Source organism: Cydia splendana, chromosome 13 (assembly GCF_910591565.1).
Source record: "Cydia splendana chromosome 13, ilCydSple1.2, whole genome shotgun sequence".
Taxonomy (NCBI): domain Eukaryota; kingdom Metazoa; phylum Arthropoda; class Insecta; order Lepidoptera; family Tortricidae; genus Cydia; species Cydia splendana.
This window is the reverse complement of record NC_085972.1, coordinates 2,077,380-2,105,168: the sequence shown is the minus strand read 5'-3', so window position 1 is coordinate 2,105,168 and position 27,789 is coordinate 2,077,380. Positions and strand designations below refer to the sequence as shown.

Here is a 27,789-nt window from a genome sequence, read left to right as displayed (position 1 = left end):
ACAAGGGGGACTCAGGAGAATATCGTACCTAGACGTAATATTTGACGTATCTTAAAGTACGAATCGGGCCGATTGTCTCCTGGAAAATGGGACAGAATAGCAACAGAAAATATTCCTCCCTAAAGTTCTTTAAAAAGTAAAGTGTGACAAAAATTGGCACCAAACAAGGCGCGGTCATTCCTTTTTCGGTCGCTCCACGTCATTCGTTAACGTAATGGCAAGAATGCCGAGCTGAGTAGTTTTTAACAGAATTGGAGGGCAATTCGAATTTACATTGACATCAGAATAATATTTGAATCAACTGCCGTATTCGAACTTCAAGATATTCACAAGAGACGATACGTACTAGATCCATTCTAGATACGTTATAGTTTAGATAACAACTAGTTCTCTTTTGCAGCGCAATTCGGGCAACCAATGTCACTTTTACGTTAGATAGAAAAAGATATCTATTAGATGTGAATTGGATCTCTAAGTCATATCCTGGGGAAATCGTTCAAGATTATCTCCAGAATCGCGCAAATGTCAAATTTGACAGGTTAGATCTTATACATATCGTCATCGTATCTTGGTGATGTCTAAAATATACATGGATGTAAGTAAAAAGAGGTAGATATGGTACCAGGCGCACGATCGTGAGCCATCAAATATAGGTTCCGGAACCTATATTTAGTTACTCGTATGGGTGACGCCAACCTGTCAAGTTGTCAAAATCGTTGGATCAAATTTTAGTTTTGTCAACTATGAACGTCACACGTCTACATAAATAAAAGGTCATTGAAAATATATCTAATAGATGTCTATTTCAAAATCCGAATCGGGCCCTAAGTTATTTATCCTCGCGCGTCCAATTACGATCCCTGCCGGTTCATGCTTATATGAATCACCTGTCACGTCTCACGTAAAATGTATACATTTTTTGGAAGTATAACATTCATTTAACTAGAAATGTAACATTAGTAATAAAAATACGGTAAAACTTATTTCTTCAAGGATCGTACAAAAACAAAAATGTAACACCTATATACAGGGTGATTCAGGAGACGTGAGCAGGACTAACACTGCGCATATCGTTCATTATAAGCAACTGTTTCGTGTCAGTATTAGTGGGGTTAACGTTAATTTTTAGTAGTGTTGAAAAAAAAAGTTATTATTTTTTTTACGACATGCATGGTCACCCTAAAATTAGAATAATAAACTACCGATATTCTGTGTCAAATTGATTGTCATTACTGTCATCACGGTCTGGTTACTTTTGAAAACTCGTATCTCACTCAAGTTTGACAGTTTATTTTCTTCGTAATCAAAATGCCATTACGGTTAAAGAGGTTTTATGTTTATTAATTAGGTCCTGTAGGGTGACCATGATTGTTGAGAATTAAATTTGCCCTCACCAAAAAGTTAAAAAAATAGGAAAAAGTGTTGTTGTTTCTCCTAAATACGACGGTGATCGATCAATTATCAGTTACTGAGTGTGCAGGATTAAGGCCGAGCCACACCGGCTGCGTGTGCAGCACGCTGCGTGGCGTGCACTGCGTGACGTGCGCAGCACCCCTGTCACACCGGGTGACGCGCACGTCACGCAACGCACGCCACGCAGTGTGCTGCACACGCCACGCAGGCGCACGCTGCAGCTCAGTCATGCGTGCAGTAAAATAAAATACGCCTACATCATGTTATTATAACTCCCGTTGCAAATGGAAGCAGCTCACCTAATGCCGCCATTGCAATTAGAGGAAAAAAATGTCTCATATTTGAATCGAGATAATTGAGAGTACATAATATTATTCACCGACGCACAATAGTTCACAATACAACAACCTTGTTTTCCAATAGTATCGTTAATACCTAACATCGATTTGTTCCCAGTTCCCACAGGCGAAATTAAATTTTTATAAGACGTATTTTTTGTAATCTTTGTGCTATGTTGTAAATATACATTCGTACTGACGAACGATTTTAATTAGTTTTTCTTTTATCACTGAATCCATATTAAAAACCAGCACGCGCACCGACCGAGTTGTAAATAAATACAAGCGAGCTGCGCGTGTACACGCACAGCACCTATGCAGCACCGAGCTGTGCGTACCCGAACCTGCTCGGTTTGTCCTCTCATAGGGAACGCAGTTAAATACAACGTCATCACTGCACGCAACGAAGCGACGTTGCCGCTCTGCTGCGTGCACGCGTGCACGCAGCACGCAGCCGGTTTGTCTCGTCGGAGCTGCGTTGCGTGCAAGTCACGCGTACGCGCACGTCTCGCACACGTCACGCAAGCGGTGTGTCCTCTCTTATGAGTTTTAGTATTCTACAACGCAGCGGGACGCGTACGTGCACGTGCACGTCTACGCACACGCATCCGGTGTGGCTTGGCCTTAGCCCTGCTCACGTCTCATGAATCATCCTGTATATACGCTTATTTGATGCAAATAAACATTCATTCATTCTTTCTTTTTTAACTAAGCCTATGCAAAAGCGACTTAGAGGAACTGTAGGGATTAATCATCATTCGATGCGTGAAGTACAGTCATCGTGTGTCTCGCCCGCGCCAATAAATGTACGGACAAGAACGAACGAAATGCACGATATTTGAATGACATCAATTAGATGTCATTCTGATATCAGTGTACGTTCGAATCGGCCTGTTGGCCGAGCAATGGCGGTCAATAATTTTAAATTGCAACACTGACACCATAGTATAATAATTTATTGCAAAGAGTTAAAACGCGATGAGTTGAGTTTTAATTAGCAGGCTTCGTTTATAAGGATGCTTGTATTATAATGGATATAAATTGTGGGTAAGTTTTTAAATGTAATGATACAGTACGAAATTGTAAATTTAATCTACTATAGTGGAAGGTATGAAAGGTAAGTAATGCGTCTAGACGTGTCGGAAATATGACGTCTCGGCAAAAGCCATCCATATATTTATTACTTTTATTGGAATCAAATTTATTAAATTGATGCAAACTTTGTTCGTATCATTCACTCGCCATCAGATATATCACTGCTGTGTTCACAAATATCTGAACAGATCTTCTATTAAAGTCAATTCAGACGCGGCAATTTTTCGCCAATTTGCAAGAGATTTTTTGTGTTAAATCTTAGCTATTTAATCTCGCGCTCTTACCACGTGATAAATAGATGCTTTGACACCAGTACCGTCTTTATCATAAGGGCACACGGGGCCCGGGCCCCCATCTTCAGGGGGCCCCGAAGGTCAGACAGTAACAGTATATTTGATTACTCATAATTAATAGAAGATCATAGTAGAAAAATGTTAGTTTAATTCGCTTTCTTTACCCCAAAAAGGCCCCAAATTCTTATGTGCCCAAGGGCCCCAGCATAGTTTAAGACGGCCCTGTTTGGCACGTTATTTTATCCGCTACTTTTGTCGCCGACTGTACACACGGAGACGAGTCCATCAAGCCCATTAGTGCTCGGACAGTCGGGCGGGAAATTATTGATTTGCGCCTAATTTCCTCGTGATTGGCGATGCCTGCGGGCGGGAGGCGGGCCGCGGTCGCGCCAGGTGACTTTGATCACTTTACTATCTACAGTTTAAATTACTTATGTATAGTTTATGACGGTCTTAAAGGAATATACAGGATGGCCCAAAAATTCTTACTTACACGACTGTTATAAAATTAGAAATTAAAACTGCAATCATTGAACTAAAATAAATCGCATTATCTTCTAAATATTCTCCTTTAGCTTTGATACACAAACGCAAACGTTTGTTAAAATTATCAACAATATCAGTTTGTGCATCGATATCAGTATTTTTGGGCCACTCTGTAATTGTGTGAGCCTAAAGGCTGATAATGGGGTGACCACTAGGTTTTCATGGTATTTTACACTAACGTGCTGACCCTAAATGTTACAATTAAAAAAACATCGATAAATTACACACTACACACTACTGTATAATTTAGGTATAACCTACTTAAAACTAAACTTATGTATAGTTTACATAATAAACACTCGAAGTTCCGACATTTATGCTAAACCCTTAAAAGTTACTTACTAACATAATAACTACATTAACTACGTCAACTAAATTGCCTAAATTGGGGTGACCATCAGGTGTATTTTATGGTATTTTAAACTAAGTAGGTATAGGCGAGTAACGGCCCAAAATATTTATATTGAGTAAACATCAATAAATTACACTTCACTACAGTTCAGGTTTACAGTTTTATCGTCAGCCCTTGAACGTTACTTAATTACTATGTATGTTAACGACAGCTTTTAAAGTAAGTAACACTATACTCGTATAATTTTTCTACGTTTTTACTTGTTATGATTTTATTTATTTTATTATCGTCACTTTCATAACGTTGGAATAAAATTTACAAGTTTTTGGCGCTCACGGAAATCGCGTCCTCCTGTAGTAGTCCTATAGTGATCAGAGAATAGAGGTTATTATAGTACACACGTTCAATGCGCCATGAGGTCGATTCGACCCCCATACGAATATATTAATTTTTCACTTCTCATGCTCAAAAAGTGCACCTTTATGTCGTGCGTAGACGACATAAAATCGCATTTTATGCTCTAGAGCATAAAGTAAAATCATCTATTACGACCCTTATTGACTTAGCAATAAAGTCCAAATTCTGCCATACAAACTGCCAGCCCTGCCGGCGCGCCCCCGACCGGCGCTCTCCCGATCGGCGTGCCCCGCGCCTCCGACCGGCCCAAGAACAGTTTTCTTTAGTCTTGAATAAATACGTTAAAATAACCTAAAATATTTGATTTTTTGTATATTTTCCTCGCAATCGAAGTGAAAAGCAGAGTGTACAACAAGGGCATAAATGTCCATTTTTACCCTCGTCTACTATTTTGGTCTTCGCTTCGCTCAAAATTGCCTCGGGTAAAAATGGGTCACTGTATGCCCTTGTTGTACAATCTACTATTATTGCGAGCTAAGCTAAATGCTGGTTTTTTATGTGTTTTTGTATTAGATTTTAGTTTGTATTTAATTTAATTTGTTGTAATGTATAATTTTGTTGTGTTTGTTATGTATGATCCCAGATGGTAGAAATAAATTATATTTGTAATTTAATTTAAAGATTTTATGTTATGATTATTAACTGACTGATTCCGCAGCGATATCTGAAATGAAGACCAAGAAGTTAACCGAGCATACTTCAATCAATTATATTGGACAAAGGTTTATTCACCCTATATGTAAACTTTTCCGTCCCACATACTATTACAGCCCACGTCACACTATCGTGGCACAGGATCGTCACATTAATTCTTCTTTATGTTCACTTGGCAATTAAAGGAATTTACGAGTAAAACAAATATAGTGTACAATCGCGTGACGTTTTTTGGTGTTACGGTTATGAGGCATGAAGGTTCTGGTGCTTCTGTTTACCATTTTAATACCATAACATGTGTTGCTATTGAGAAGTCAACATTAAATACTCTATTTAACTCTATTACCTACATTTAACTATTACACAGTAAAAAAAGACTAAAATGAATAGTAATTAACTAGCTGTGTTAAAAAGTTACATATACAGCAAAAACACGAAATATATTATGCAATAATTGGTCAAAGATTTAATCGACTTAACAAAAAAATATAACAATTACTGTCGCAATGTGTATTTATAAATGTAATATATTTGAGCTACTCCTATAACTTTCATTAGTGTCACATAGATATCGACATTACGCATTACTATTGTAAACTAATAATGGTCATCGTCATTTAGTTGAGCAACATTAGTCACTAAGCCTACTAAGGTAGGTACATATTCTTTCCTACCCATGTCACGTACGTTCAAAGGAATTATTTCATTATTATTGTGATAAGCCATATTCATATCATCATACTGTCCTGGCCGGTGTCGACTTTCGACCACGGCGACTGTTTATTACTGTTTATTGAGAGTGACGTTCGTGAGCTCTCAGGTGGCTGACATAGCCGATTTTAGCAGCAAATGTACGCCCACATTCATGGCAGATCAGCACCCCTCGGACAGAATTGTATAATGTATTTACAATATAACTATCAATATATTTAAATTGTATAATGTATTAATTATCCAACTGGGAACAAATCAAACTATTATCACTCTATATGTCACTTTTTCTTTAGTGCATGTTATCTATTTCAGTTTATAATAGATTAATTATTCCAAGAACCCGTAATTATTACTTATTTCAATTCGAGGTCGAGGTAAATAAATCCTGTTGTCAGAAAACTGCGTGAAACTTCAACTCAGTTTTGTTGTTGTTTTCAAACAATAAGAAAATAACAACAACTTTATAAACCCAAAATGTACAGCAGCGCCCTTTAAAACTAATAATAACTATTTAAAAATCAACGCAAGTTTATCACTAACAATTTTAAAGACAAATGAATACAATAAAAGTAATAAACAACTCAAACTCAACGGCGTGTTGGTAGTAATTTGAGTCATGGACTCATGGAACCGCATCTAAACTCATGTTATTTAAACTCGAGAGTTCTGTACTTACTTAGTCTTAAAACTGAGTCAAAAATGTATACGCTTGGAGTTACTTTAGACCTCCAAATTTTATTAATATTACATTTTTCTCTGTTATTGGGTACCTTTTATATCTCCATCTTTTAATGGAGACTAAATTATATTTGTCAAATTGTAATTTGTTGTGTGATTCTGATTCATCACAGGCCTTTGCGTATATTTTACCCATGTATTGGCTGTTGTGTTGTTAGAGTTAGAGCAAGAAAAGTCTGCAGCGATTTTGATAGCCCACGCAGTGCAAGCGTTATTTTAAACGTCAAACATAGATTATGACGTATAAATAACACTTGCACTGCGTGGGCTATCAAAATCGCTGCAGACTTTTCTTGGGTTAACTCTATGAATGTTCATGTCATGAGGTCACGAAATTCAAAACAGTGTAAATTTACCATACATTAAATGTACGTACCTACTTACCTAAACCTTTTATTGACATACTTATGATTAACCATTTAGCCCAGGTAGACCAAAGAATAAATGTGTGAATTTTAATTTTTATGTTCTCGCATATGGTATGTATATGCGAGAACATTTGAATTTTGAATTCCACCTAACTCTACTACCTTCCGTCATAATGAGGTAAATAGTTCAAAATCAAGCCATAAAATTTGATCACCAACGTGACACGTAAAGTCAAATAAAAGGTTGTGAAAGCCCATTCGAGTTGACCAAATTGTTAAGCAGCTACCATCAATCAAGTTTACGCGTTGGACGTTTTTACGACTTACAGATTACCTCATAATAGAACACGCATAATGTATCGTACATGAGGACTCGCACTGACCACAATCTACTCGAATAACCAGAGTTTAGCCATATTTCAGTAGCAGCACGTTAAGCAGTTATTGAGCAATCCGGAATAATTTAGCCTGCTTTTACGATAAGACAAGCCGATGGGGATCGAGTTCCATGGACGCTTCGCCACTGCCACTTTTATAAAGAACAAGTATACCTATACAATCGCGAGTCGCACCTTTCAACATTTGTTCTGTGAAGATGTTTAGCCGCATGCGAAACCATTTTTTACTATACACAAAAATATTTTACATTGGGGCTTCATTTGTTCAACAAACAGGGGGAAGTATAGTTTTAATTTCTTAATAGGTATATCATATCATAACTGATTGAAACATGAAAGTAGTTAAATTGTAGCCATATCACGTTTGAATGCAAGGGAAGGGAACGCCTCGACGTAGCCATTAGCGTGAAAACTGAGCGCGGCCGAACCCTATTTTATCACCATGTGAAATTACGAGGGACCAGGCGCAGGATTGCAATTATGCTACATCTAGTGTGTCAAGTGATCATTACGGCTCGGCCATAAAGGCTTTAATAGTTGTATTCAATTATTCGTACCAGAAACCGCACTTCCAAGGCGGCTGACGTTTCAATTAGGTTTACACAAGCTACTTTGATGTGGAATGATGTGCCAATTTCAACTAGGGCGTTTTGAGGCAATAATAACTTTGACTGCAAGGAATGGAATAAAGCGTATTGGGTATTCGTAGGACTTTGACTAGTCAGTCAATTAGAGAGACCCCACACTAGTCTTTTGAGCGTCGTCGGCGTCTAGTCAGCGCTATGAAATGAAATGAAAGTTTTTATTTCAGGCAACTAGTGGCCCATACATAAATACCTTAAAACTAGCATACATATTATAAAAATATATTTTAAAAACTACACACTATAAATCACATGCATTACGCAACCCCGCAGTGTCTGGGAATCGGCCGCGGAACCGCCGAAACGTGACACCCTTCGGCCAAAACTCCTCCTTAGTGAAGGTCGCTAGATGTTCAGTCGGAATACTCACCACAAACGAATGAATGAAAGCTATGGTAAATGGCGTTGTTGCGCAGTTGCGCCAACGTAGCGTCGAGCAGCAGCCATAGAGTTGGCTAGACGCCGACGCTCGGGAGACGCTAATGTGGGGTGGCCCTTAGTAGCCCCGTTTACTTGCATATACTTGCACGCAATCAATAATTCGAACCTTACTACAAAAATAAATACAACATACCACGACCAAAAGTCATGACAAGGTGTGGACGCCGCAACAAAAAGACCAAAAGGCAGGCCTAAGAAGCGTTGGATAGATTGTGTAGAAGAAGATCTTAGGAAGATGGGAAAGTTTACCAACTGGAAGAATGTCGCCAGGCACCGCCACAACTGGAGGAAGATTGTGGAGGAGGCCAAGACCCACAAAGGGTTGTAGCGCCAACGGAAGTAAGAAGTAAGTAAGTACCACCACCAAAAGTACCTAAAAAACTGGACACGTGTTTCGCCTCTCTACGAGGCATCAAGCAGATTTTTTTGCGCGAGAAGTAGAACACGGTTAATAATTTTAGAAATAGACGTAAATAAATGTATTCTACTTTATCCTAAACAGAAAAAGATTTATTTGACATAAAAAATTATACATTAAATCAGGAAAGTAACTACTTTAAATTGTATTATTATTCGATGGTTGTTGTTAAAATTGTTGTGTAGTGGGCCAAAATAATTTCAAAGAGAGAAATAATAAGTAAGTAGTTCTTTCTTGAATTGCTCTTTATATTAAGTTTAACAAAGTAGAACACTTTAATATAATTGAATTACGTATAATAGGCGACGTCAAAGAGAGCTAAAGAAAGTTTTAAGCCTAGGTTTCGGGATTCTAGATTTCTTTGCTAATTGAGTTAATAACTTTAAGGTTTTATATAACGATACTATTTAACGATCCTAACTTCTAGTACATCCTACATTACTAATTTCCCATTAAGTACTATATTCCCACTCAGGAACCTTACACCGTAATAAAAGGCCAAAGATGTGTGTTTGGCCGTCTTGTTGTGACAAGACGTTATTTATAATTTTATACTGAGTGCCCCAAAAATAAGTTATTTTTTTACTGCGTCATATTGTTGATAATGTTAAACAAGCGTTGGCGTGCGTTTGCAAATGTGTGTGCGTTTATGTATCAAAGCTAAGTAGGCCAAGAAAGGTACGCTCGGCTAGTATGGCGGAATGGAAATAATTAGTAATAGCTGAAATTTTCGGTGTACGGGACAGATAATAAATCTAGTGATTACGTCGACACATAATCCAAATAAATATATTACATTTAGGTATTTAAAAAAAAATGTAAAAATATAAAAAATCACAGAAAATTTGTAAAAAATATTAATAACATTTTTTAAAATTATACTCATAGATAAATATTTGCTTTATGACATTAAGCATGAATCACACAAAAAATAACTCTGTATCCTACATTTAAAGTAAGTAACCTACGGTTATTATTAAATTCAGTATATTTCCGTCCTCAAAAATGGTAATAGGCTATTTTTTCTCTCATTATTTCCAAATTACAATAAGTACAAGCGTTGCAATTTAATCGTACACTAAATAATACCGTATGGTGGGTTTTATGGGGTTGTGCATTAATTGCCTGGTTAAAAATGGTAATAGATCAATATCACATGGGATTTTCATTATGAGTTCTCTTTCGTCGAATACTGTAAAAATCGACTTGAAATATGATTCGTAACACAAAAAACCATCAAAAACATTATCGTTGCTTTAAAGTTGCCGCGCACGAGCCAGCGAGCTGACGCGATTGGTCGTTGCATGGAGCGGGGCGACGGAACGATGAAACTTCCATCGCCCCGAGCGCGAATATTTAAAAAAGTATTTAGTATATTTACTATTTACTCGGTCAAAACATATGTACCAGTGAACGTAAAAAACATGGGAGACTAGATTCGAACTAATTATCAGCTTTAATCTGGGCAAGAGTGCTGTAAATAAGAAAGTAAATTTTACCTAATTGCAGGCTTTCCGTCTTAGCGTGCGCGTTAAATTTAATACAATAATAGGCCAATTATATAGGGCTATTATACTGACACACACCCAATTTGATAGCAGAAAAAGACGCGAAATTAAAATTTTCTTAGGGAAATCAAATCTTCGCGCCTATAAGTTTAAACCATTTTTCAATAGCGGTCATTTAAGTACCACCCCTCACCACTAAATGTAATTATCAAAAACGACAGTTGCTAATGTTCCCTAAAGTAAGCATTTCTAGTTATTGCTGCAATACAGTGGTACCGGGCACCTTGCGACGCAAGGCCGAGCAGGAATCGCAAACCTTAAAATATTTGCACTAATTAATTGAGTTAGGATTTTGTTAGTACTCTTTAATTGAATAGCAAAAAATATAAGTTATGTATTAGAAATACCGTTTTTAGTCGATTATTAATTGAGTAATTATTGTTAAAGTTAGTTTTACCATGTGGTGTCGGTTAAAATTTCACTAGTAACATCATTTGGCGACTAGGGCAATAAAAGTCGACACCATAACCAACAAATTAACAAACAACAATAACCAACAAATTAACAAACAACAAATATTTGCAGTAATATTCCAAAACTCGACTGAACGCAAGCGCACCGAACCGTGTCGCTCCCCTGACGCGACTCAATGTCACAAAACGTAAGGCCGTGGTATTAACGTCAGCGGATAGCTGAGCGGCGAGCGGTGACTGCAGGCGGCAATAAGGTGTTCAGTTAATGTTTTTATAATTTGAAATGACTTCGTTTCCATGTAGAAATAACCAAACAGACTTTAGAAGCATTTAATATTTTATTTGTGGCCGTATAAATTATGTTTTATTGGTAAATTAACTACAATTATTCATATTTGTGGATAAAACAATATACATACTATAATTAATACTAAATTAACATTAAATAAATACATTATTTATGACATAAAAATACATTGCGCGTATTTAACTACTTAGCACTGTTTAATTACGATACTTGCAAGCAAGTAGTAAAGTATATGGCTCCATCCTATCCTGTACCACGATATACAAGCGATAACATTTTTGCGACAGTTTTGTATAGATAATGGATTTGTCGCTAGAAAATTACGATATCGAGATAAAAGTCAGGTCTCTGAGCGCTATTGAAATCTTAAATGCTTTTTACTTATACATGTTTTAAATTTGCCGCGCTTTTTCTAGTCAAGCTGAATGTGTTTCACTATAGAATAGTAATCGAATTGGTTCAGATTTAACGTGTAATGCATATAAATAACATAATTAGTAAATAACATAATTTTGGACTAAGTACATTATACATGACATCAGGCTATGGTTTGGCGCACCGTGACCCTGAACGGCGCGGTAATGTGTTACGGCTGTTAAGTGAAGTCCAGACGGGATGATCAAATCGACCGATTTGATCAGAAATGAAATTGGGGTCAATCTCCAAATTAAGCAACAATTAAACAACTGTACCGATATTTGGAACCTCATTATAATATACCCGGCCGGATACCGGATAGTAACTTTGCTTGATTTCAGAGTAAACAAATTGGATTTAAGAAACAGTCACTGTCATATTGTACATTACTCGTTTATTATTTCAAAACAATTTAAACATCCACTCACTTGCACGCGTAGGTACCTACTCATTTCGAACATAGAAATGAGTCCGCGCCAACGTTCACCACGAAACAGGTTAAAACCTGCACAATGCGCACCTAAAAACCGAAATGTAGGTATTGTTAAATTTAGTTTGTAGTTAATTAGTTTTTTGGTGTAAGTGTATGAACCAAGGTCTGAAATAAATGATTTTTTATTTTTTTTATTGTTCCGCCGGCCGAAGATTCGGCGGTCGGATACCGAATATTTGGCCGACGGTCAGGCCGAATATCCGGTATCTGACCAAAAACAACTATCCATTGCATCATTTGCATCTCTAATTGAGAGTGGCAACACTGTCGTAGGTCGTATTGCCCTTTTCTAGCATATACGTCCCTCGCTCCTACACTCCCACCACACTGGCAGGTTGCTTTGTCAGTTATACAAGGCAAATTTTCAAGTCATTGGCTTGCTGTTTTTCCATCTGGAAGGTCGTGAAGCTAAACTGCTGGTGAGTTTTTGAATTTGTACCTCAGTTTAGCTGACTATATTGAAATAGTTATTTATTTTACAAGGGGGCAAAGTTGTTGTTTAACCGCTCGTGCTAATATTGATACTTGAGCAAGTAAAACATTCGAAACATGGAATCTTGAGCGTTGCGAGGGTTTCAAAGCACGAGGGTTAAACAAAATTTGCCCCAAGTGAAACACAAAATGTTTCACCATACCAACCCGAAGCAAATATTAAATGTAAAAATATCATACAAAATCAAATACAAATGAATGTTATTAAATATTTATGATTTAAAAGTCAATTCTACCAGCAAATATAAGAAAACAACTCAAAATTTGCATTTGATTCCTTTGCCTCACTTGTGAATAAAATGAAACTTTGCTCTCAGTTTTTGAAGCGCAAAGTAAGCCTTTCCGAGCTGGTGTGGTGAAAAACAGTTTCTAACGGCTTATGCCGCTCGAAATAAATAATTCAATTTTTCACGCCACTGTTCGGAAATGTGGCAATAGGTGGTCTAAAACCAAGCTGGAAAGTAGGCAATAGCTGTAGCACCTGAACCACCACTACTACAATGTTTCATTGTTATCATCATCTGTCATTGGTGACAGTTCGCTACAGCAATGAGTATAATTTAAAACATAAAAATCAATAAAAGGTCTTTTTTGGCGCAACTTTTTCCTTCAAAAATAAATTTAGGTTATTTATAGGACCAATATCTTGTTAAAAAAAAACGAAATGTCAAACTATTCATTCATTCAGTCAGTTCATTCGATTCACGCTTAAGGCGTTTTTTACTTTTGTAGCTGTTTGTGGTTTTTTAGCAAAAACGCTTCTAAGTTTAGAGTCGGTTTGAAGCAAACAACAGAAAAACGCCTCTTAAATGTGATAAAAAAGAAAAAAGGCGGGATCGGAAAATTCTCACTGAATTGGATAGTACTATAAAATATAAGAAACACGTATCTACGCTCGCTGTAAAAATAAGTTCTTCTAGTGAAGAAAATGATATTCTTACGCTGACGCCTACCGAAATTCAAGAGACAGCACAGGCAGTGGCTAGTAATTTGCTACCAGAGAAATCGCGGGCTAGTACTTATAGTTATGCAAATGTTTCCTTATTTCCTCGCAGTAGTCGTGAAAAGCACTATGTAATGCCTCGGCCGGAAACGCTAAAGATGGAGTCGTATTATTCGAGGGCCTCCACCAACGTGTCGGCCCTCAAACTCACTCGTCCATCTTTTAGCGGTTTTACGTCCTCTCCTACAATGTACTATAGTTGTCCGTTAAATTATCTAGCAAATAAAAACGATCCGGAATAGTGATGTGAAAGTGCAAGAGGATATTAGAAAGAGAGATGCCTAAGAGTACCATACCATAATGAATACATGTGTCTTAGCTGTATATTGTATTGTTATAAATAATGTTAAAAATGCTTTATGTTGTTAATGTGTTCCAAATTGTGCCGTTTTGGCATTAGCTGTAAGGTGCAATTTGTTATTTGAAATAAATAAATAAATACAATAAATGTTAATTTTACAAAATGTACCTATCAAATTGTATACTTTACTAAATATCTCTCTCCTCACAGGTGTTACAATAAAGGGTGTACGTACTACATAATTAATTAAACACTCATAATATAATTATATTACATACACATAATAAGTATATCATAGGATAATATCCTATACATATTATGTATAATCACATTGGTTTGGCGTCTTCCCACCACCAGGCGATAACAAACATGTTTCAATATTATTCGTAGGTTCCGAATATCGGTAAAGCTGTTTAATGACAGCATTTACACAAAAATAAAACGCTAATTAAATAACTTATCATATCCGGAACTACAGATGCAACGGATAGTTGTTTGGCCGCATACAGGATACCGGATGTACGGCCTGACCATAGGCCGAATATTCGGTATTCAGCCGCCGAATATTCGGCCGGCGGAAATATACCTACATTCCGGTTTTTCAGGTGCGCATTGTGGAAGTTTTGACCTGTTTCGTAATGAACTTTCGCGCGAACTCATATAGGTCTATCACTAGGTACGAAATTAGTGCGCGAGCTAGTGAAAGGAACGTTTAAATTGTTTTAAAATAATAATCGAGTACGATTATATTCCGATATCAAGCATAGTTACTATCCAGTATCCGGCCGGATATTAAAATAAGGGCGAGATAGGATACCGGATAGTAACCGAATATCCGGTGCATCTCTATTCGGAACCTAAAGTTTTAATCCTGCATGGTGTAAATATGTATAATTTTGAGACAATGACTTGAAAATTTGTCTTGTATAACTGACAAAGCAACCTGCATGTGCGGTAGGAGTGTGGGGGAGAGAGGGACGTATATGCTAGAAAAAGACAATACGACCTAGTAAGGGGCTGTCCATACATGACGTCATCTATTTTTGACGATTTTTGTCCCCCCCTTAATCATCCAAAAATCATGCTTCGAATGGCACCGTTTCCTCCTGCGTCATGCTACAATCCTCCGATGTCCAGACCCGCCCCCCCCCCCCCCCAAATTTGAAATGACTTAAATTTATGAATAGCCCCCTACGACAGTGTTGCCACTCTCAATATTATTTATTCTTAGGTTCCGAATATGGTGCAAGGAGTAAGGTGCAAAAGTGTAAACATATATTTGACGTCGACTCTTATTATGCTATGTTATACTTATTATGGAACTTAGGAACATAAACTATGAATAGAAAGAGCACGAAATAGTCAATATAATACGTTTGTTGAAAAAAAAGTCTACAGACACTTAGGCGCGAAGGGTTATTGTCTCATAGAAAATTTGAATTTCGCGCCTTTTTCTACTGACAAAGTTGTTGGATAGACGTTAATATCAAATGAAAGAGTGGGCCTACCCACTTCGCTGTGACAGAATGTGAAAGTGTCACCAAAACTGTCAAATGACTACGATAATAAGTATTCCTTTTATAATGCCACTCCACACTATGCCATTCTGAAATTAAATAAGACGATAGATAGTCATTCGCAATTTTTATTTTTGTAGTGGGTCATAATTGACGTATATAATTACGAATATAATTTGAACATCAACCAATATTCAAATAATATTGGAAATGATATCAGTTATTTTTAATCAGCTATCATTCACGCACGCGTTCATTTTGCTCAGACTTGGCCGCACAAATATTTGGTGCGAGCGAGACGCCCGCGCACGTTCGAATTGGCCTGTCACTTGTAGCAACTTGTAGGTAAGTACATACTTACCTACATACTATCCACGCGTCCTTGGCACGAACTCCCGCCACCGCCCGCATTGAAACTGTCCCCGCGCGCCGCAAGGAAATGTAATCCTTAGCATTAGCGCAAAGAGTTCAAATTTGGTAGTTTCATTTAGCGAATTTGTTAAAATGCACATATTTATTACATTGACCATATTTTTGTGTGATTATGTATTGAATATCACTTTGAACGTTATCAGAACAAAGTCTGCAAGAAATTATATCTATAACCATTTTTTCTAGCATGTTTAAGGCGTAAATATATATACAAGTGATACAAATAATATTGATGTCGGATTCTCGGATAAATAGCTTAATGAGGTAGTTTTATGGTAATTCAATCAAAGACCTAATTATTTTATTTTTTTTATATCAAGTTACGACGTATATCCGTGAGGCCCCGCCATTTATTGAATGAGTTATTTTCCGTGTTAATATTTTGACTGATTCCATTGTCGACTCATTATAAATATTATTTTCGTCACGTTTACGAACTAAAAATACTATTACTATTTTTAACAAACAAGAACGGCTCTTTTTTTTAACTATTTTTTTTTTACCTACTTCCGGACAAAAAGTTGGTTGGATTCGAAAATAAAGTATCTTAAAATGATCTAAAGAACAGGAATAAAAAAAGAATTGCCTATTACTAATTAATGTTTAACGTAACCGTATCTTTACTGGAGTAAAGACCCCACACTAGCGTCGGCGTCTAGTGAACTCTATGGCTGCTGCTCGACGCAACTTTGGCGCAACTGCGCAGCAACGCCGTTTTCCATAGCGCTGATTTTCCTTTTTTACCATCATATGCAATATCATGTTGTGTACACTTATGATCGACGAATAAAGCATTCGTATTTGTATTTTGTATTTGATTATGGCCGCTGACGCCAACGCTCAAAAGATTTTTAGGCCAACCTGTATACTTAAAACTGTCAGCGTCATTATTATTTAGAACTTTTATCTACAAAACAATATACTTAATGATCTTGTTACGCTTTTAAATACGTCTTACAATTAAGACTTTTTTGTAAGTTGTAAATCAACTTAATGATCATTGATTGGTTTAATTGCTTGTTTAAAATGCAAGACAGTAACGGTTACTTATAAACCTGTACACACTTTATCGGCTTATGTCATTAGAATAAAGTAAAAAAGTGTGTAGGTATCTGTTTATGGCCAGATTAGATACTAATAATATAAATTCTAGCATTCTTGTCAAGTTTGCTATAAAACAGGTATTTAAAGTCACCACATATAATCGCAGATACATTTTTATATTAAAACGACATATACATATAACACTTTAAACTCTCGCGTTTTGTACACATATTTAATTACACAAACGGGTCTACCGCGATATAATTTCATTGTTTTTACCTTAAATTCCGACGTTTCATCTGAGTTGCACCAGCTGTGGTCACGGATCGACCACAATCGGAATCGGAATCGGGGTCGGTATTCAAGGTAAAATAAAAACAATAAAATTATATCGCGGTAGACCCGTTAGTGTAATTAAATATGTTAAAACGACATGCTAAAATATCATTAAATTGTGCATGAACATTCAAATAAGTAACATATACTTACTTATACAGCATCAGACATAGGTCTAGAAATTGCAATACAAAAAAAAAACAAGTAAAAGTCTGACGAAGTAGCGATCTGGGGGGCTACCGCGAAAACCGAAATTCGCAAATTGCGGGTATCTTTCTCTTTTACTTCAATGAAGGCGTAATTAGAGTAACAGAGAAGGCCTGTCAGAGAGATCGGTATCGTAACGCAGTGATCTCTTAGAAGCTCGGAGTAATTAACAATGGAGCCGCCATTAACAGGCGTTCCCCTCTGTCGAAAATAGGCGGCCAATGGTCAACAACTTGTCAACCATATGTATGGACTGACGTTTATCTGACATGACGTACCTATACATTTGATGTGCCCCTCCCCCGCAAAAAACGGCAGACTATTTTGTACCGAAAATTTTAGACATGGCGTCTCCGTTGGTTATATCCTCTAAGCTTAGAAGCATTGTTCGAACTGCCGGCCTAGCCAAGGTTACAATCGCTATCGCTTCGAAAACGAAAAGCATTAGGTATGTCTCTCTATCACTCTTCCATATTAGCGTGACAGTGACAGTTGCGTTTCGATCGCGACGGAGCGTAAGCGATTGGCATCTTGGCTACGCGGCCAGGCCCCGTAGACAACATGCCAATCGCTAACGCTACGTAGCGAACGAAACGCAACTGTCACTGTCACACTAATATGGAAGAGTGATAGAGAAACACAAAGCGATTCGATGGCGAAGCGCAAGCGATCGTCACCTTGGCTAGGCAGCCTGGGCCGGTAGACCTTAACTTGCAGTGTTGGCCGAAAGTTAATCCAAATTGAAAATGCTGGCCATTAACCATTATAAATTGAACCGTAATCTGTAATCGTCCGTTACGGTTTAAGGTTCAATTTATAATGGTTAATGGCCAACATTTTCAATTCGCATTAACTTTCGGCCAACACTGTTAACTTGTACCTATAGTATATTGTGAACTATGCGTCATTTAAGGGCAGTGGCCGTGTGTAGACGTAATAACTATAAAAACTTATTGTGTGGGCTGAATGCCGACGAAACAGTGATTTAAATAGGTTTGACATACAATAAGTACCTACACGTTTTTACTTTGCTTAATCTAGTTGGTAGCGACTACGTATATCTGACATCTTGGAAATATATCTCTCTAGTACCTCAGTACAACAGCCATCGATTTTGAGAAAAATATTTTAATTCCAGTTTTTTTAATACGTAGGTAAGGAAAACATACCAGTGCTAACATAGCCATCATCTGAGATAATTCATACTAGGTATAACAGCCTATTGAAAGCGTGCCAAATAAGAGGTGGTGCCTGGTGCCTTGTTAATAAATAAGGGTCGGCTTGTTTTTTGTATGTTAATAGTGACAAAATGCTCTTGTTGAATTCAAGTTTCTGACCTCGTAAGCCCACTGGGAAATTGTCAATTTGAAAAAAAAATATATCGTATATTTCTTTAATTTTAAAAGTTTCCTTACTAAAGACTTATGTTACGACAGAGACGTACCTACTTATATTGGAACAGTGACGTGAACTCTATATAAATAAATATATGTGTTCATTCATCATCATCATCAACTTAAGAGTTATTCTCTTGTCGGTGGAGTATCTTCCAGCTTTCCCTATCCTGCGCCAGATCTTTGACTTTTTGATACGACACGACCCCCACTTTTTCTTTCACTTGCTCCAAAAAGCTGCGTCTGGGTTTTCCTCTTCCCCGCTTGTGTCCTATCCGCCCCTCCAGGATAGTTTTAAAGAAGTGGTCGTCGTGGTGTTCATTAAAATTCGCAAATATAAAATCAACTAGGAGTCCACATAAAGGTCTACTTTATGGCAGCTACGTTAATAACCCGCAGAAATCTGTATCATATACCGTTGAATTAAAAGCTAAGTTATCAAACGTTATCATGCCGGCTTCTATGCTTTGCGAATTGTGGCTTCATCACAAGTGTGTTAAAAATAGCATCACGTAGCATCAGCCGTAAAATATCATGGCGACTTTTTTCAATGAATTCATTCATAATTTCTCCATGCCATTTTGCAGCTCACTGTAGGTACCTGACACTTTTCTTTTCTACTGGGAGGTAGAGTAGAACAGTTTAATTAGTTAATACACAGTATAAGGTTTCAATAACTGGCCAGTCTTCAATAACTATCCACTAAAATGAATTATGTTTATAGGTGAATAAAATTCATTTTCAGTTTAGGGTGGCCAGTTATTGGCGAATTACCCTATAACAGAAAAGGACATACAAAATACCTACCTATAGGTTTAAAATATGTGTAAGTAGCTCTATTAAATTGTGCAATCTCTTATTCTGCTATTGGATCCAAAGAAAAACGTTCACATTAAGAAGGCAATTGAAGACAATGAAGGTGATTGGCAAGAAAGGATTGCAAATTCTTAGCTCATTTATTACGACGACCTGAACCGCTGAAAAAAGCGTTTTTTCCACATTTTACCCTCTCAAGCTCGTATCTGTCGCAATCCTTTGATGAAAATGTAAATTTTCTTACTTCGTGCATAAACATTTGGAATTTGTAGGATACGTTATACATAGTATATTTTGTAATCATGATTGCTTGGATAAACCAAAAAAGCAGCTGTAAATAAAGTGATGAAATAAATGCATTTGTAAACAGTGGAGTCTTTTTTTAAATTTGAACCATTCCCATTATACCTACAACATAAAAAAAGAAAGATATGACAAGAGTGGTTCGAAGATTTTACCTTTCATTATGTTTGTGGTGGCCAAAAATCGTAGGTTCAAACCCAGGTTAGGTGCTGTATAGAGCAGATCAAATCGTTCTCGAAAGAACTGCATGGTGATTGGTGACTAACAATTTGGTCAGAAGGGCTTAGATGGTCGGCTCTTTATCATTCGTCACCATGCCTGTCACGTTCTAACAAATATGTAAGTGCGAAAGTGACGCATCGCATGACAGGTGATAAAAACGCGACCATGATACAGCTGCAGGATCCTTATCATACACAGGCGAGAGGTTACAGATGTAGTTCATAATTATTTTCCATCGTATTTTCACCAAATTTCATCTAAATCGGTTCAGCGGTTTAAGCATGAAGAAGAAACAGATAGACAAACTGGGATTACATTAGGTACAAATACCTATTATGACTAGCAAGCGCAGCGTAGGACGTCCACCCACAAGATGGACAGACGACCTTGTAAAGGCCGCCGGAAGACGCTGGATGCGGGTGGCTTCCAACCGGTACGTATGGAGGGCCAAGGGGGAGGCCTACGTTCAGCAGTGGACGTCTTATGGCTGAGATGATGATGATGATGATGATGACGACCTATTATGAATATTGCCTACAATAGGATTGCGTGTAACTTTTAAGGCTAAAATAAGCTATACAGGGTGATTTTAATGAAAACTGACACGAATCACACGAACATCCATTTCTACAAAATTCTGTAAGTTATTGAAGACCGTGTCGATGAAAACACTCGGAACATGCCAGTCAGCTGAAACGTAGTTAAAACATGAAATAGCTCCGTTGCATGGCTCCACACAGTTAGCCGTGTAAAGGTTACCCTGGCCAGAACAGATTCCTATTTCATTTAACGAACAGAGCACTTATTTCAGCCATTATAAACTGGAACAGATGTCGTATACGAAATAAATGACTAAGGCCATCAGTGCCCAGAGGCATCCACCATTATTAATTTTACCGTGATGATTTCCGATGGTCAGAAAATTCATATTAACTAACAGAGCATGCGACTTATGACAGCCATTATAGAATGAATTATCTTAGAAGAATCTGTATGTCTGTCTTAGAGTTCGTCTAAGTTATCTTTACACCGACTTGAACAGAAGAAATTGAAGGAGTATCATTACAAATAGAGATCTATGCATGAATAATACCACATTTACTGTGACCTTTCTGAGGCCAGAATTCGTTCAGCAATAGGAACACAAAGGCAGGAAAGGTCAAGCATATAAAAAGCACCTACGCTCGTTCAATCGTTCTGCGAATTTATTAATATGCAGTGTGGGGGACTCGCGAGGGTTACTTGCCTTTTTTCTGGAAATTGATGATATAAATGATAAAATACGCTTGGGTAACGAGATATTATGACTCCGCGAACCGTGATGAATCGCATTTCATTATATTTCAAACATTTGGACTAATAGATGTCGTGGACACGATATATAGCGGAAGTTAAAACAGTTTCTTTCACAACACCAAGGTCTCTAGCGACTTTCATATTAATTGTCACTGTGACAAGGTACGAAATGGGTTAGAAATTAAATTCTTTGACTGTACTTAACAGTGGGTAAATACAGGCTGAATAGATGGGTAACAAATAGATTGATATATCCCCCACCCCCCTTCAGTGGGTATCCCCTCTCACTACAAGTAACCAAGATCCTCTGTATCTATCGGTTGAGTGTTCTGACCGCAATCGTAAACTTGGACCGATGCCCGCCATTAAATTAATTAACGAAATAAAAGGGACATAAAGGGATTTCGGATCTAATCCGGTCTTGATAATTCTGTTCTTCCGTTCCGCATTGTGATCGTGAAAAAATTACAAATGTAGAACTTTAATACAGGCCGTCTGGAGTGTCTGGTTGAGAAACCTGTATGCGTTTATTTTCTACAAGTTTTTTTTAGCTTGCTGTTTTAGATCTTGGGAGTTCATTGAGAACCACTTACTTCTTGACGTTCTACTGAGCACAAATTTGGTAGTGACAATAGTATGCATGGTACGTACAATACGTACATAGAGCTAATCTGATAATGTAGACCGAAGGTTATGAAGGGCACTGTGATAAAAGAACGCAACATCAGAAGTTACCAAGTTCGAGTTTTTTAGAATCATCTCCATAAATGGTAGTAGAGTTTTAATTCCGCGTAATTTATTTTTGAGAAATCTCATGGTTATTAAGACCGTCTTGTCTTTTTTAATGCCATTAACATTACTCTCTATATTGCATTAATATCTACAAGTTCATATTGGGATCTACCTATCATCTAATATCATTAACGCATCAATGGGAAATAACTATTTCTTATCGGTATTTAAATGATATTGAACTCAACAAATTAACAAAAAAAGAATTGATAGATATGTACCTACTTAAAAAATCAGCTGCAACATTAGCGGATAAAACAACGGTACAGAAGTATGTACCACCACTATTTTTACAAGTGTTACCAATTCCCTACAGTCTGGTTTTACAACTTGCGAAACGCTTATTATATAATAAACAGAGACATCTCTTTTAAAACGCTATTAAGAGAATGGCAGAAACTTTTGATTTGTAGTTTTATTCCGATTATCTTGCGATTGTAAAGTTTACAATGTAAACACAAACAAGATACTAATAGTTAACTAATTGGAGGTACGTAATACCTACGTAATGTGTATTAATGATCTTCGTGACAGTTACAAATCATGGGCCCTCAGGCCACAGCTGCGTAACCAACCTTCTATGATCACTTCCGAGTTCCAAAAGATAACGCACAATCACTTAATTACATAGCATACGACGTATGCCAGCCCTCTCAAGAAAAAATTACATGTGTTTCCATTTCAATGGGTGTTTTTTCGAAGTTATGCACATTTCAGTGTCAATGATCTAGAGATTCTAGAGTGCAGAAAGTAACATTCAATATATATAGAGATATATTAGCAATGAAATGTGCATCAGCTACGTAACAAACTTCCGAGTTCCAAAAGATAACGCACAATCTCGTAAGTACTACACATCATATGACGTATGCCAGGCCCATTCACGAAAATTGCTATTTCAATGCATGTTTTTTTTTTCTAAATGGGCAGATTTTTATTTAGGTATCGAATTTATTTGTGTTAGGTTTGGATACAAATTGAGTGGTTTGAAGAGCTAGGACATTTTGAGTGGAATAAATCATAACTTGGCCCTTCCGTTGAGTTTCGAAAATATCATACTTTTTCGTTACTTCATGTATGATTTTTAGGTAGTAAAGTTGCGCGTAGGTACCTACATATACTTATTGCACACTATAGGGAACTCTATCTATTCACTACATAAATATTGTCAAAATCTGGACAAAAAAATTGCCAATTAAAAAAATCGGCCCATAAATGCACATTTAAGTGTCAATGTAGGTATTTAGAGGATAAAAGTAACAATTACTACGTAGATTTAAACTAAGTCCTAGCACTTACAGTTTCACGTTATATTAATGGAACACGTAATAAAATGATGATTCTCGTTACTTTTGCCGTGAAAATTAAATGACCCTGCCAACACATTTTGCCTAAAACACCTTTTATCCGATGGAAATATTCTACCGTTCGTATATCAACATTTTGACCTATGATATTTAATTTATTACGCTTCTTTCTAGGAACAGATAATTCCAATCTTTACTCCGAATTCGGTTGTTACGATAATAATAACAACTATCCAACCGAGGTTAAAGAGTGATAACTAAACAAAACCGAAAATGGAATCGCTAAGTGTTATCGCGGTTAAAAAAACATGTGTTTATCAATTGTGCAACAACTAAATCGACGATATTCCTATCTCTAGATAACATAACAGCCAATCTCCGTTGAATATCTTCATTTCCGCATCCCGAGCGCTATCAAGATTATCCCACAAGAAAAAATATTTGTAAAACAAAGGCTATTCACTTTTATCAACGCATCGCTGGGGGGTGACTGAAAAGCTCCCTTGAATAGGCACGCCGGAGGCTATCAGTCCTGAATGGCTATTAACCACCTCGGGCGACGATAACTATGAAAGGGGTATTATACCCTGTTTGCTCCTCATTACCTGTTCCTGCCGGTACGCCTTCGGTGGATCTGGCTCGGGACGTTCATTCACGTAAGCACTGTCACTCACTGCACTGTCCAAAGACCACAAGTCTGGAGGCTCGTCGCCTTCATACTCAATAACGTTTAACGAAGTGTTCCCTCCATGAAATCGCCACGGGACTTTAACATTTTCCTGAAGTTCGCGCGGCCGTCGACGCTTATGCCGCACTTTATGTCTGGTGAATCTCCCAACTTCCCCGCCGTCTTCCTCAAGCATGGCTTTGTAGAGCGAATCCAAGTTGACTTTCAACTTTTTTCTTGCCGGCGCAGCGGTCACGGGCTCCCTGGTCAAACCCTCCGCATCCCATAGTTGTATTCGTAGTATGTTGTCGTGCGAGGGTAGGTGGGCGCACGCGAGCGCGAGGATCGCGGCGAGGCCGAACGCGCACGCGGCGACCATCTCGTCCGGAGGGCGCGAGGCTACTGAGGCTCGGGCCGCTTTTCGCGCGCTTTCCCGATAACGCCGCGACATCAACGCGTTGCACTTGTCCGAGGACTAGATTCAGAATTCAGATATAGACAATTCAATCCAAGTGTAATTCAAATACTCTATAAATCTGAATGCTTTATAATATTTGAGTGAAAATTCGACGAGATTCGATTTCAATTCTATTGGTACGTATGTGGCCGGCTATTGGTTAGGTTTGTGTGAGATTGCGACGTAGCGTTAATAGTTAAATTTATTCATGCATGTATGAAATTATTGAAAAGCACGCTTACTAGCGGCTAGAGAATATGTCAGTGTCAAACTGGCCCCTATGTCACCAATTGCAAATTAAAATGTTAGTGGCAAACAAGCACACCGTCCGTCCGATGGTAAGCGGTTACCGTAGCCTATGGAGGCCTGTGACGTCAGTAACAGTGATGTCGACAATTGTCGCACCTGTCACCGTGGTGAAATAAGGGCCTGGTGGTATCGGGAATTGTTTTCCTGACTTATGGATATATTTTGCATACCTATTTAAGTATTTATGTTTTTCTGCTTTTATACATAGGATTACCTATATAGTAAGATATTATATATTTAAATAGTTACACTCGCTTACTCATTCGCGCAACGCTAAATGTTGAGCACGGCGCACTGATATCAGTGATAACCATATTGAATCTGAATCAATTGTCGTCGAATGCATGCCCATATCGATTTGTAATGTACCAATAATAATATGTACCTACTGATTTCCTTATCTAATCTAATGCGTGCTCTATCACTTACCATCGTCCAAACCTACTATCTATCGTTATCTATCTTTCGTAAACCTTATTTAAACACACATACGGTTCATTTTCGATCAGTTAAATGTTACTGTGAGTACTATACTCGTAATATAGATAAAATAAAACAACCTGTTGAACTAAATAAATTATATTTCCGATAAATTATAACACAGTTGTGACAACTATAAAATTAACATTTGTACTCTTATCGAAATTAGTAACTTCATAAAGTTGATACTTAAACTAGTTTTCGCAATCCTATACTTAATATTTCAACAATAAGATAACAAAATGTAAACGCTACTTAATTGCAATAATCGAAATGATTTATTAAAAAATATACAACGTGTCCCAAAATTCAACGATAAGCTGGCACCAGAAGATGGACCTGCTCATGACTACTCCAGGAAAAATAATAAAAAAAAATTATTGAAAAATTGTAGACATGGTCGTTAAAAATACCACTAGGGGTGTCGACTTTAATTTTTTTTGTAATTTCATAATAAATTGAGATATTTTTTCTTTTTTTTCCTCGAGTAGTCATGAGCAGGTCCATCTTCTGGTGCCAGCTTATCGTTGAATTTTAGGACACGTGGTATATCAACTAATATTTCTATTAGGTACATTTACACTTGATCAAGTAATTTTTCAGTACCATTTCGTACCTTGTCACAGTGACAATAGTATGAGGTCTCTAGGGACTTTCATATTGATTGTCACTGTGACAAGGTACGAAATTAGCTTCGCCTTTTTTTATGCAAATACGATTATGCATCTCTCTTGTTTTTCCATACTCAGGAAAGAAATGCAAATCTAATATTGGCACTAATGCGAAGTCATTTATGTCGTGAAATATACATAACTAAAAACGCGACAATTTAAACAACAATTACCATAATCTAAACTTAAAAGCTTGTTCTTAATGGTGTAGCCATTATTACACTAACTTTTTGATATAATAACCATACATAAATAAACAACAATATATTGATTATCTCATTATTAGTTAAAGAATTCCAATTAAGTAGGTAAGTCCTTTTTGCTTCATAAAATATGAAAATTATATAAATATGAGAACCTGCGAAACGTATGCAAACTGTGTCATAAAAGATAATATTTATTTATTAAAAATTAATTGATTTCTATTTCATTTTTAATTCCCGTCATAGCACACATAGTACACGCTATACAGTTAGGCCTTATACACAAAATTATAGTTTTCAAGATAGACAATGAAACAACTGATTAATTTACCAAATGAACAATCAAAATACATTAATATTAATTTTAATTTTGAAATATTTATCAAAATACACAACTTCTACAAAAGGTCTCTTTTCACTATGTCTAACTTTACATCTTAGTCTTCTTATAATACTTAGGCATTTATAAAAAGGTCTGTAATTGTAAATGAACTGGGTAGGTATTCTATAAAAAAGCGATTTTTATGAATTTCAAATCACGAAAATGAAAAAGATTAGTTGGTGACATACTGTTACTGGCGTTATTCATAAACGCGTTACAAACATCAATAACCTATTAATCGTTTGTCTCAATCTGTCATTTTGACTAATGTATTAGCAAGAAAGGGATAAAACATAGGTAAATTAACTAATTGAGGCTTCTAAAGTTTTATGAATAAGGTTACTGTAAATGTTTTAATGATAATATTTGTACAGTATTGCATCAATTTTGGCAAGAATCAATCGAGGTAACACAAGTTTCGGGATGTGGCAAAAGTATGCAGGGTGGACTAGAATAACCCAACCAAAATTCATGCTTAACAGCGATGAGTTGACCACAACAACAACACAAACGTTGAGGTATTTAGTGTCAACTAATCAGGATGAGTTTACCTAGAGATTTAACAATTTGACTTTGACAAATATATTTCGATATAAATATCTCTTATTGTAAGATTTTTTTCACCATTACATTGTTTATTTTTAAGCCATTTAGCTATTGTGGAATCTATAGTTAAAGTTGGTCGGGTCATTCAATCCCATGGTGTATAATTGTATATTTAATGTAGGTATGGTATATATTATGTTTTCCAAGTAACTAACTTGATTCTACTGAATTGGTCGCAATATTATTAGGTACCTACTACTACTGCTGCTAAAGTAGTGTTCTACTTTATTTACTCGTCTAAGATAAAGTACAGTTTATGCAAAAGGATTATATCTCTTGAAATTAAAATTCATGTTTTTTTACATACAATGGTTGACTGTTCGGAATGCATTTTAAAATGCATAATAATATCTTAAAATATACATAATTATAGATGGTCAAGCAAATCTTGTCAGTAAAAAAAGGCGCGAAATTCAAATTTTCTATGAGACGATATCCCTTCGCGCCTACATTTTTCAAATTTGCCGCCTTTTTCTACTGACAAGATCTGCTTGACCAAGTATAGTTACTACAAAAGTGAACTAC

The 27,789-nt window shown here is 36.8% G+C and overlaps 1 protein-coding gene across 1 annotated transcript in view; it reads right to left on the bottom strand.

The window, feature by feature from the left end:
• Positions 1-24,637, bottom strand: part of LOC134796352 (G-protein coupled receptor Mth2-like) — a 127,370-nt gene extending 102,733 nt beyond the window's left edge. Inside the window, exon 1 of the mRNA XM_063768506.1 lies at positions 24,095-24,637. Coding sequence (XP_063624576.1) covers positions 24,095-24,607 — 513 coding nt within the window. The 5' untranslated portion in view covers positions 24,608-24,637. The remainder of the gene's footprint in view (positions 1-24,094) is intronic.
• Between the last annotated feature and the right edge of the window lie 3,152 nt (positions 24,638-27,789).